Source organism: Sus scrofa, chromosome 7 (genome assembly GCF_000003025.6).
Source record: "Sus scrofa isolate TJ Tabasco breed Duroc chromosome 7, Sscrofa11.1, whole genome shotgun sequence".
NCBI classification, from domain to species: domain Eukaryota; kingdom Metazoa; phylum Chordata; class Mammalia; order Artiodactyla; family Suidae; genus Sus; species Sus scrofa.
This window is the reverse complement of record NC_010449.5, coordinates 100,367,384-100,379,682: the sequence shown is the minus strand read 5'-3', so window position 1 is coordinate 100,379,682 and position 12,299 is coordinate 100,367,384. Positions and strand designations below refer to the sequence as shown.

Here is a 12,299-nt window from a genome sequence, read left to right as displayed (position 1 = left end):
TCATCCACGTTTGAGTTTGGAATGGATGATGAGTTTCTGTGAGCTTGTGTGTTTGTGTGTGTGTATGTTTGAAGGAGGCTTACAGTTCTAATTCTGCTTCTCTTAGGTTACTATCAAGATTAGTTTGCACTCCTTAAACTAATTTCTGTTGATTGCAAGAGTAATTGCCTCAGAAGTCATTGGGTAGCAGAGGATAACAAAATAGGAACTTAAATTATTTCTATGGATAGTCCTTACATGGATAATTGAGAGTTGATCCATAGAAATTGATCCTTTGCTAGCCTTGCTCATATGAAAGTGAATTCATTACCTCATAGAGCTTAATATTTAAAGAAGTCCGGACCAGTTTAGGTGGTTACTTTAAGGGTGATTCTGGCTTTGCTTTGACAAATAATGTTGCAAGATTATATAGTCTCTCTGTAGAGAACTGGCTTTTTCCTTGGGTCTTTAATTTGCCTCTCCAGTTATTTATTTATTCATTTTGCATTCAGCAACTATTTTCTTTTTTTTTCTTTTTGTCTTTCTGTCATTTCTAGGGCTGCACCCACGACATGTGGAGGTTCCTAGGCAAGGGGTCTAATCAGAGTTGTAGCCACCAGCTTATGCCAGAGCCACAGCAATGCAGGATACGAGCCGCATCTGTGAGCTACACCACAGCTCACAGCAACACCGGATCCTTAACCCACTGTGTGAGGCCAGGGATCAAACCGGCAACCTCATGGTTCCTAGTCAGATTCGTTAACCACTGAGCCATGACAGGAACTCCTCAACAACTATTTTCAAGCAGCTCCTCTGTGCTAGGCCACTTTCCTTGGCCTTAGAGGATATGCTAATGAGACAGCACTATCATGGAGCTTACTGACTAGTGAGGCAGATGGTAAATAAGCAAGTAAATTAGTAAGTCTGTAGTGTAACATCTTAAGCAGTCAGTACAGCATAGAAAATAGAGTAAGGTAAGAAATGGAGTAATGGGGAGTGATTCTGTTTTAAGGAGCATGGTTAGTGAGGAGTCCCCTGTGGTGGTAGCCTTGAGCAGGGACCTGAGTGAAGGAAGCCAAGATTAAGCCATGCAGAGATCTAAAGGAAGAGTGTTCAGGCAGAGGGCACGGCAGGGGTGGTCCTGGTGCAGGGCCGCACTTGGTAGATTCAGGGACCAGCGAGAAGACCAGTGAAGCCAGGGTGGAGGGAGGGAGGCAGTGGGTGGGGAGAGGAGGTTGGGTGGGTAGGGAGACCATGAAGGCTTTGCCGCTGTCTTGAGGAGTTTGCTAGTCTGAGGGAGATGGGAAGACATTGGAGGGCTTAAGCTAGAGCATGATGTAAAGAAATTTTGTTTAAAAAACCCTTCACTTTGGCTTCTGCATGGAGAATCAACTCCCCACAGAGACCACCTGTGAAATGGTAGGTTTCTGTCCTGAGTGGATATAGTTTGTGCTACTCTAGTTCTGTGCATGGTGGCAGAACTTCCTTTTTGATGATGGAAATTTCAGGAGCCCTCATCCCAGGATTGTTCTCTCTGAACGAATGGCAGGACCCTTCCAGGCCCTTGACCTTTTCTGGGGGTCAAGGGCCTGGAAGCAGTGTGAGATATTCTTTCATGTCATTGAGCTTTGGTGTCCCCCAAAGCTGTGGCCTTCCACCTTCCAGATGACTCAGTGGCCCATCTAATCTTGAATGCACAAATGTTTTCATGCAGCTAAGCCCAGGGTGAGGAGGTGGGGGGGACTGTTTCTTACTGCTGGTGTGTTTGGTTTGTGGTGGTGGGGGGCATCTCTGCTTCTGCATTCTGACCACTGAGCTCATGTTTTTCAGACACAGGATGCCTCACTCTGTCCCAGTACATCCTCCTTGACCCCATCTTGATGTTCTTCATCATGGCTGCCATGCTGAGCATGGTCAAGTACAACTCCTGTGCCAGCAGGTCAGAAACACCACTTTGGGAAGGGGTATCAGAAGCTGTAGCAGCTCTAGAATTTCCATAATGGTCAGGGACAGGGTGGGTGCAGTCACTGAAGGATTTGTCTTGAAGCTGAATTTAAGGCAAGCATGCTTTTTAAAAAATTGCATTTATTTATTTATTTGCTGCGACTGTGGCATATGGAAGTTCCCCGGCCAGCGATTAAACCGGAATCACAGCAGTGACAATTCCGGATCCTTAACCACTAGGCCACCAGAGAATGCCTAAAAACTTTTTTTTTAGATTGCTCATTTTAGATCATAAAAATACATTTGCAGAAGTTTTCTATAGAAACCTTTATTTTCGCTTTACATAAGACGAAGGAAATGTCAATTGCCTTTCTCGAGAGTGTTGTTATTTTTAAAATGGGGGTGGATTTGAGTGGGGGCTTGTGGGTGTTAAGAAGGAGTCCTAATGGCTTCCCCACACCACCGTTTCACAAGCCACTCCTCGGCACCAGCGCTAGTTAGGAGATCCCAGGACATCTATATCCGTCCCATTCTCCGCCCTCGAGGGCTGGGCACCAGCATGGCTATTACCTGGGAAGTCTTCGTCTCCCTGCCCTGACCTGGTGATGGGAACAATGTATGTAAAGCTTGGCTTGAAGGGTCTGCATCAGTTGAGAGGATCCCTACAGGCCTGTTGGTCCTAAAACTGCTCTGGAGGCCTGGTCTTCTTCCAGAATAGTCCTTTCCAGAGTGCTCTTCTCCCTCTGAGAGAGTAGAATAGGTCATTCATTCTCTTCAAACCCAAAGCTGGCTCTGCCAAGGCTCTTCCAGAAGTCAGTTTGGTTTCATCATGGCCAAGCAGTGACCACACCCCCTTCCACCTGCCATTTCTTGAATACATACTATGTGCCAGGTACTGTGCCAGGAACACGCAGGTCTTGGCTGTGAAGGAGCCTTCACTCTGGCAGGGGAGCAGCCGGGTGACCAGAAGCCTGTGGCACAGAGCCCGTGTTCTCCATACAGCAAGCCTTGGGACTGCCTGCGGGCTGAACTCTGTGCTCCACTGCTGGCTGGCTGCGGGACCTATACCTAAGCTCTCTGTAACTCGATTCCTCACGTGGGAGAAGAGGATCTACCCCCTTGGGGTTGTAGTGAAGCTTAAAGAGTTAATACATGTAAAGAGCTTGCAGTGCCTGACATATAGTAAGCGCTCAATAATTGCTAGCTTTTCGGGGTCCAGAGGTGGCACAAAGGTCAGGGCTGCCTGAATCCAGTGGGCTTCTCTGGCTTTTCCTTGATTGGTCCCCACTGAAGAATAAGCCTCCTGCTTACTTGAAGCTCTGTGCTCAGCCAGGAGAGCCATGGCCCCTCTCCCCAGAAGAATCACCCACTCACTCTCACATAGTGTGTCCTGCAATTTCAGGGGTCTCACTGACCACATCCTCCTCGGAGCCACACCAGGTCCCCCGAGGCTGGGAGCCCTCAGGAGAGAGGCCACAGCACAGCCTCGCAGAATCAGAGGACCTCTGCCCTCTCCCACTGCTGCTCTTGCTTCTGAGTTTGGTTCCAGCTGCCAAACTGAACTCTGTTTCATTGGTTTTCAGGCCTTTCTCTGCCCCCTGGTGGTTCTGGCTCAGTCTGACTGGCGTTAATCTGGCTGGTGCTCTAGGGGTCAAGTTTGTTGGCCTCTTTATCATCCTGCAAGTGGGGTGGAACACCCTTTCAGACCTTTGGCACCTGTTTGGAGACCTCAGTGTTTCAATGGTAAGAACCCAAGTACTCGTAGAGTGTCTTTGCTCCCCGGCATTGCTCAGTTGGGCCAGGAGCCCTTCTCCACGTCTGCTGCAGGTGGCAGAGTGGCTGCATTCTGGGCCTGAGGCGGCTGGATCCAGCTGCCCTCTGGAGGGAGCAGGAGGGCAAGGAGTAGGCCATGGCTGGTGGGCTGGAGGGGTAGAGAGGGAGAGGATGGACTGAGGTCCTTGGGATTCTCTTTTGGCCGTTGCCTGCATGGGTTCTTAAATGCTCTACAAACGAGCCAGCCAGGGGATTCTGTCCAGCTGGGCTCTTGCCAAATGTGTGGTAGATACTGACTGCCTGCGACTTGAGGTAAAACTGGTGGGATGACTTTCTGAACTTACATTTTCTTTTCTTGACCCAGAGTCTCTAGGTTTGGAGGCTGGTAAGGGCCTTGAGGATGTATGTGATGTATTAGGAGCTCTTCTGCGTCAGGCGCTATGCAGAGGCTTTACCTTCATCATCTCGCTTCCTCCTCATAACAGTCCCATGGGGTTGTTGACAAGCGAGGAACCTGAGACTTAGAGAGATGATGATGGGCCCCAGGTCCTACAGTAGTGAGAGGTAGACCTAGGATTCTGACTCCAGGCCTGAACTACTTTGCTATAATGCTTCTCCATCACCTCTGAACCCAAGTCCTAACAAGTTCATTTATTCACTCAGAACATATAGACAGACTGTCCACAAAGTGTGAGGCACAGAATATGCGGATGAGTGAAACAAGATTCCTGCCCTCTAGAGTCAATGGAGAGAAAGAAATCCGTAAGCCCAGCCAACAAGTGCTGTGAAAGCCCAGAGGAGGGCATGAGCCCAGTCTCAGGCAGTCCAGTAAAGCTTCTGGGAGGAAGCAGAGGCCCCCAGTGAAAGCACAGTTTTCCATGTGATGGGTGGGGTTGGCACAGTGCAAGAAGCATGGGGAAAGTGCAGGGTGACCGGGATGGAGAGGGAGTGATGAGTGATGATGCTGAAGATGCAGGCAACACCTTGGCAGTGGTTCGGTGACAGCCTGGGGTCCTGGGTGCCGGTCTGGACAGGCTGCGGAGGGCTGGCCTGGTTCTGCCCCTGCAGTGCTAGGTTTGTGGGGTGTCATGGGAAGGCTTAGGGTTTCCGCATATCTTTGTTTCGTGATGGCCATTAGTTTTTCAACTGTTTCTAACTGTAACGTATACATAAAGACTTACAAAGAACAGACATGTCAGGCACAAGGGATGATAAAGCCTCATGTGCCCGGCACCCTGTACGGCCTCTGTTCGCAGGTGACTATGGGAAAACACCTGACTGCTCGCATCCTGTGCCTCATTGTGCTGCCCTTGGCTCTCTACACAGCCACTTATGCTGTTCACTTCATGGTGCTGAATAAAAGGTACCGTCCTGGGAGTTCCTGTCATGGCTCAGCGATAATGAACCCAACTAGTATCCATGAGGATGTGGGTTCAATCCCTGGCCTCACTCAGTCGGTTAAGAATCTGGCGTTGCGGTGAACTGTGGTGTGGGTCACAGATGCAGCTCAGATCCTGCATTGCTGTGCCTGTGGCACAGGCCGGCAGCTGTAGCCCCGATTCAACCCCTAGCCTGGGAACTTCTATATGCCGTACCTGCGGCCCTAAAAAGCAAAACAAACAAACAAAAAGGTTCAGTCCTTTCCAGGGTCTTGCTTCTGTTTTTCCTCTTGCCTCTAAGCCCCTTGATGGGCTGTGTGATTTCCTGGGTCAGTGGGGGGATGAGAGGAAGGGGAGCCAGGGTTTTTTTCCTCCTGTGTTCTATCTTTTGGGTGCCCTGGCCTAAAGGAAGAAGAGAATATTCTAATAGCCAAACTGCCCCTTAGGCATAAGTAAACAAAGTCCCTTGTGCTTGGAAGGGGTGGGCTGCCACCAGCACATGCAGTTGGAGTGAGGATAAGCATAACAACGACATGAGTGCCAGCTCCCATTTATCACGTAGCTGCTATGTGTCAGGAGCTATGTTTGGCGTTTTGTACCCATCATCTCATTTAGTCAACATAAGTCTTAAAATCTTTGATTTATAAATGAGGAATTGAGATTAAACAACGTCAGGTATCTTCTGAAGTTCACCTAGCGAGTAGGTGGCTGAGTTGTGCTTTAGATGCCAGTTTCTCTGACTCCATCCCACCCACGATACCGCGGTGCCACTCCGTTGTGCCTTTAAACCAGCTGTGGAGAGCTCTTCCTAGGGCTCCCGGGAAGTCAGTTTCGCTCCATTAACTCGGCTGTCTTCCTCTCCTTTCCCCACAGTGGTCCTGGCGATGGCTTCTTCAGTTCTGCCTTCCAGGCCCGGCTTGCAGGAAACACCCTTCACAATGCTTCCATCCCCGAACGTGAGTGTCTCTTGGCCTTTACGAAGGTAGAAGGGCAGAGGGGATGCCTGGGTGTTGAAGCAAGACGCTATGACCGCTTGAGTTATTTAACTCGTGGATGGCAAAGTGGGAGAAAGAGCCAGTTAAATCTGGGGTGAGCACTCAAGAGAGTGAATGGGGACACAGGAAATGCAGAGAGAGACGTCCTGAGCAGTGAGCTCTTTGACCCCAAAGAACAACTTGTCCCTTGTGGCTGTGGGAAGGCCGACAAGGAGGATCTAGTGAAAGAACAAGGCCCCTCAGGGCTGGTGGTCGGGTCCCACCCCAGTGTTCTGTGACCCACATCTGTTCACTGTTCACAGGGAGTCATCAAGCAAGTGTAGCCACGCTGGAGGCTGTAGGTGGACGCCTTCCAGAGTGTAGAGTCTGGAGTAGAGGCTCTCTCCGTGCTGTAGCTGTGTTGTTAAGTATATAAAGAGGGAACGCACAGCTATGGGGGTCGAAGGTGTGAGAGCTCGCTGCTCTTCAGGATCAGAGGAACCCAAAGTGAGTGGCCTTGGAGTGAGGCCCCGGAAGAATGGGCAGATTTCTCCAGATAGAGAGGAGGCGAGGGCACAGCAGGCAGGAGGGAGAGCATGATCAAAGCCAAGAATGGGCAAAATTTAAGGCACAGGTTATATGCAGAAAAATACTGGAAGACAAGGTTGAAAGGATATTTGGGGCCCGGGTGATTGCTTCCTGGAGGCAAGGATAATATCTTTTAGTCTCTCCAGAGCCTAGAACACAGTGGGCCTGTCCAAGCTCTGGAAAAACTGAGAAATAGGAAAGCAAGTAAAAGTTGGTTTGGAAAGGCAGACATTGGGTTCCACGTTAGAGAGGTCACCTTTGAGGCGTTCGAGGAAATGCATGCAGTGGGGCCAGAGGGCTTGGGGCTGAGGCTTGCAAAGGAGGACTCGCTAAGTAAAGAGGTAGTCGATGCTCTGTGGTGGCTGCTCTGCAAGGGAGCTCTAGAAGGAGCAGGAGGGCAGGGTGAAGTCAGGCCACTGGGGAACTCGGGGGGTGGCAGCTGCGCAGGAGCAGTTCATGAGGCAGTGTTGGGCTGGGGAGACAGCGTAATCAAGCAGCGTGCAGAGCCGCAGCATAAGGACTTAGGAGGATGGAGCTGTGGGCTTAGCAAATTCCTACTCATTATACACAAGGCCTGGCTCAGCTATGCTCTCTTCCTTCAAGCCGTCTTCTTCCTACTCTGGGTGGGAATTCGTTCTCCCTTACTCTGGGCTCCCACCATGCCACACCTTGTTGCACCTTTGCTGGAGCATTTGCCTGCTGTCTGTCCTGGGCTGGTCAGTGTGTGACGCCATTGTCTCCAAGACTGAACTCTGCGAGGGCCAGGCCTCCTCTAGCTCTGGATCCACCATGTATTCCATAACGTCTGTTGCCCAATGAATGAGCAGAGGAGGGCAGAAGCAGGCGACACTGGTGCAGTGAGGCCCTTTTCAGTGGCATGGGGAGTGGTGGGCAGCCAGGTTGCAGGGCCTGGAGAAGAGGGGCAGTGATAAGGCAAAGAGGTCTCGCCTCTCAGGGAGGAGACAAATGTGCTTGGGTAAGCTGTTCACTGGTTTTTTTTTTTTTTTGGTTTTCATTTTTTTTTTTTTTTTAATTCGCAGTGAAACCCCAAAACATCATTGAACATACGGTACTAGGTTCAAAAGGTTATACAGTGAAAGTCTGTCTTAACAGTCTATCATAACATTCTATCTTGGAGAACATTCCAGATGAAGACATAAAATACTTCTTCCTTCTTTATTCCTTGGAATGTATGTAATAGACCTTGACCAAAGGACAAGTCCCTTCTAGTCCTTTGCTGTTACAAACAGTGCTTTGATAACATTGTTAAAACCCAGCTTCTTCTGAAGCCCTTAGGTGGGGGGTGGGGGCAGGCACAGGGGAGACTGTGCTTGCCCTCCTTCTCAGGTTGACACCATCAGGGTGAGAAGGCAACTGTGCGTCTTGCTCTTGGCCGTCCTGGGCCCAGAGGAGACTGTTAGAGGGTTGGGGAGCCCTGAGCTTCGGAGGCTTCTCCGTGCCCAGTCCCACGGCCACTGTCCTCCTCCTCCCACCAGACCTGGCCTATGGCTCTGTGATCACTGTGAAGAACCTGCGGATGGCCATTGGCTACCTCCACTCGCACAGGCACCTGTACCCTGAGGGCATCGGTGCCCGCCAGCAGCAGGTCAGTGAGCCCTTCACACCTGTGTTGCAGCAGCACCAGGCTCTTTGTCATGGCTGAACCCGCTCTTCTCTTTCTGGCTTCCCATCCTTTGCCCGCACTGTTTCCCCCGCTGGAAACATTCTTCCTCCTCCTGCATCCTTCTGCTCTTTCCTCCGCCTGCCTCCACCTTCCTTGGGCTTCAGCTGGGGAGTCCCCGCTGACATGACACCATGAGCCACCTGTGCCTGGTCCTGGGTCAGGTGCGTCTGGTATGGGAGGCTTTCTCAGCACCCTTTACAAGCCTCTGTGGTGACCCTCTTCACGTTGAATTGCGCTTCCTCCTGTCTCTGCTGCTTGATTGCTGGCCCCTGGAAGCTCAAGTGCCTAACACAGTGCTCTGCATGAACTAGATGATGAGTTGAGTGCAGTGGTTATAAACACAGCCCTGGGAACCAGGCTCGTTTACCTAGGTTTGAATCCTGGTTCCATTAGAGTGTGACTTTGAACAAATTCCATAACCATTCTCTGGGCTTCAGTAGGTTTGTATGTGTGTAGATATGTATGTAGGTATGTATGTAGGTTTGTATGTAGGTATGTAGGTATGTCTTTTTAGGGCCACACCTACGGCATATGGAAGTTCCTGGGCTAGGGTTGAATCAGAGCTGTAGCTGCCAGTCTACACCACAGCCACAGCAGTGTGGGATCCGAGCTGCATCTGCGACCTACACCATAGCTCATGGCAATGCCGGATCCTTAACCCACTGAGTGAGGCCAGGGGTCAAACCTGCGTCCTTCTGAATCCAGGTTGGGTTCGCGACCACTTAGCCACAACAGGAACACTAGTGGGTTCATCTTTAAATTGGGGAAGGTAAGTAGTACTTCTCTCCATCATAAAGTTGTTGTGAGGATTAAGTGAGATGATACACATGAAGCGCACTTTGGGGGGCTAGCCAGGAGTGTCACCTGAACGAGTTGGCACCACTGTTCGTGTCCATATTAAGGGGCGTTAGGTGTAGCTGTGGTGGACGGTGCCTGAGAGGGAGAAGGAGGGTGTTGGGGTGGTTGGTAGGGCCAGATTGTGGAGAGGCTTACTCATGACGGTAGATTTAATTTTGTTCTGTGGGCCCTGGAGAGGCATATTGAAGGTGAAGGGATGACGTGATGTGATCAGGTTCTTGTTTAGAGGGACGGCTCCAGCAGGAGCGTGATGGGTTGGAAGGAGGAGCAGACTAGAGGCGGTAATCACGGCAAAGGATGGTGACGAGGCAGCGACCACCGGGAGGGTGAGCACGTCGGGGCCTGGTACCTGACGGATGGCAGGGAGGTCTGTCATCTGGAGGCCAAGGTGGACGTGTGATGATGCTCTTTCACCATCGTCAGAAAAGGAGAACAAAGCATGGCTTTGGAGATGAATTTTCTTTGTGGATTTTAGGTCCGGGGTTTGTTTCAGAAAAGAGACACGAGGGTGTTAGTGACACAGGGGGATGGTGCCATTGCCCCGACAGGGTGCACAGAGTGAGGGGAGCCAGCGGAGGAGCCCTGGAGAAGGGCAGCATCTACGGCAGGGTTACAGGCGCTCAGAGCGGTGCTGGCGGAAGAAACTGGGAAGGAAGGAGCGAACGGGGAGGTTGGAGGAGAACAGGAGGCGGCGCAGGGCAGAGAGAGTCTCCACGGGAGGAGACAGCACAGTTCAAGTGCTGCAGAGACCTCAGAGAAGGAGGCCTTTGAAGGGCAATGGTGGGGGGGCTCATAACTCTGACAAGGGCGTGGTCAGGGCAGCGACCTGAGGAGAGGACCAGGAGAAGATGCGGGCTTTGGGGCTGGCTGCTATTCTGAGAAGCTTGGAAGGGAGTCTGTCTTCTTTACAAATGACCAAACTCTTTACTTTGTGAAAAACTTTTCACAAAATATTTTATTGTTATTATTTTCTTATTTGCTAGTATTGGGTTTTAGTATCACTTTCTCATTCTTTTTTTAAAAATTAAATTTTTTTTTCTTTTTAGGGCTGCACATGCGGGATATGGCAGTTTCCAGGCTAGGGGTTAAATTGGAGCTACAGTTACCGGCCTACACCACAGCCACAGCTACAGCCACGCTGGATCATGGACACTAGTCAGGTTCCTAACCTGCTGAGTTGCAACGGGAGCTCTTTTTAAAAAATATTTCCTTGTTATTATTTCCTTATTTACTAGGAAGTTGACCCAGTGTATTGGGTTTTAGTCTCAATTTCTCACTCCTGACTCTCTACTTCTCTCTAGTGCAGTGGTTCTCAGCCCCGGCTGCCCTTTAGAGTGTACTGGGGAGAATTTTTTAAAAATTCAGATGTTTGGGGTCCACCCCAGGGAGTCTGACTTAATTGATCTATGATGGAACCCTGGCATTGTGTTATTTTTGTCTTAGTTTTAATCTCTCCAGAAGGGTCTAATTACGGCTAGGGCAGAAAACCACAGCTAAGCCCTCCATGGTGATACCTTGCTCCTGGTGTCACGTAGGAGATAAAGTTACAGGTAGCGGATGCTGTGCAGAGGCAGAGAAGGGCCACGTTCTTTTTTTTTTTTTTTTTTGGTCTTTTTGCTATTTCTTGGTCTTGGGCCGCTCCCGCGGCATATGGAGATTCCCAGGCTAGGGGTCCAATTGGAGCTGTAGCCACTGGCCTACACCAGAGCACAGCAACGCGGGATCCGAGCCGCGTCTGCAACCTACACCACAGCTCATGGCAACACCGGATCGTTAACCCACTGAGCAAGGGCAGGGATCGAACCTGCAACCTCATGGTTCCTAGTCGGATTCGTTAACCACTGCGCCACGACGGGAACTCTGGGCCACGTTCTGAAAGGCTCCGTGAAGCTGGTCTTAGTGTGACACACTTGAAGCCCGTGGATGGAGGCATGCAGTCGTGACAGTGATATGGAGAGAGCATTTAGGCCAAGGGACAGAAGACTCTAGCTTTGTCATTGACTGAATCACTGAGCCTTTCTCAGCCTGTGTCTTCATCTGTAAATTGAGGGCATTGGGCTAAATGACCTCTAGGAGCCCTCCATGCCCTATAGTTTAATATCTTATCAACAACTCTAAATCTCAAATTTTCAATATTTTAAAAGTATAACACTTATAAGATAAAAGTGGAAAACATAGAAAAGCATAAAAAAGAAAACAAATTACACATAATCTGAGGGTCAGCATTTATCATGTAGTTTATTGTACAACATTCTATTGTGGTGGGATACCTCAAGTTATTAAAAAAAAAAAAACTACATTGTAAAAATAAATGTTTCATGGGAAAAAGAGGCCAAGTGATTTTTCTACTAGGAATTTTTGTAATAATGATTTTTTAAAAAACCCAAAAGACAGAGTGCACACGTGAGCATCACAAAACCTTAATATCCTAGAGCAAATTCAAGCTGAGTGAACTAGATATCTATGGCTTTGGTTCAGGAGTGTGGGCTTAATTTCTCTATGGCTACCACAACTTTTAACTTCTTGTATGTTCTTAATACCATTATCCCAGTTTTTCTCTAAGAAAGCAAAAGCCACTGAAACAAAGCAGCCATAATATGTGCATAATTTTTTCCCCTATGTTGCTAATTCCAAATCCTCTTTGCAAGTAAATAAGTCATGTTTTGTCCAATTGGAATTATTAAAACTCATTTTGTCAAGAGATGCCTTTATTTCTGTTGTTTCCGGGTGTTTATGTGCTTTTTTACATAATGAGCATAATTGTATGTATATAGTCTCTATCCTGGGAGCACAGGAGTCAGCTGCCTCGGTTTGAATCCTGTCTCTCCAGCTGACAAGCTTTGTGACCTTGAATGAATTACTTAGCTTCAGTCTCCTTGTAAATACCTACAGCCTACAGATAAGACTTGTCTGGTGCTTAAAGCAGTACCTGGTGATAAACAGTAGCCATTTTCAGCGTCAGCATCTTATAAGCCTTTTCCTGTGCAGGTAAAAAAATGCGCTGATACATTTTCCGTGGCTGTATAATATTCTTTCCTGTGGACAAACCACCATGTTAACTCTTGCTGTTTCCAGGATGTTTGCTGGTACATTGAAGTGTTACGTGTGTGTGTGTGTGTG

General features: G+C 49.2%; 1 protein-coding gene across 3 annotated transcripts in view; it reads left to right on the top strand.

Moving 5' to 3' along the window:
• The window catches only part of POMT2 (protein O-mannosyltransferase 2), a 41,714-nt gene that overhangs the window by 12,482 nt on the left and 16,933 nt on the right, over positions 1-12,299 (top strand). For all 3 annotated transcript variants that reach the window (XM_001926162.6, XM_005656436.3, XM_021099549.1), the window contains 5 exons: positions 1,810-1,918; positions 3,507-3,666; positions 4,953-5,059; positions 5,949-6,031; positions 8,134-8,243. In XM_001926162.6, coding sequence (XP_001926197.6) covers positions 1,810-1,918; positions 3,507-3,666; positions 4,953-5,059; positions 5,949-6,031; positions 8,134-8,243 — 569 coding nt within the window. The remainder of the gene's footprint in view (positions 1-1,809; positions 1,919-3,506; positions 3,667-4,952; positions 5,060-5,948; positions 6,032-8,133; positions 8,244-12,299) is intronic.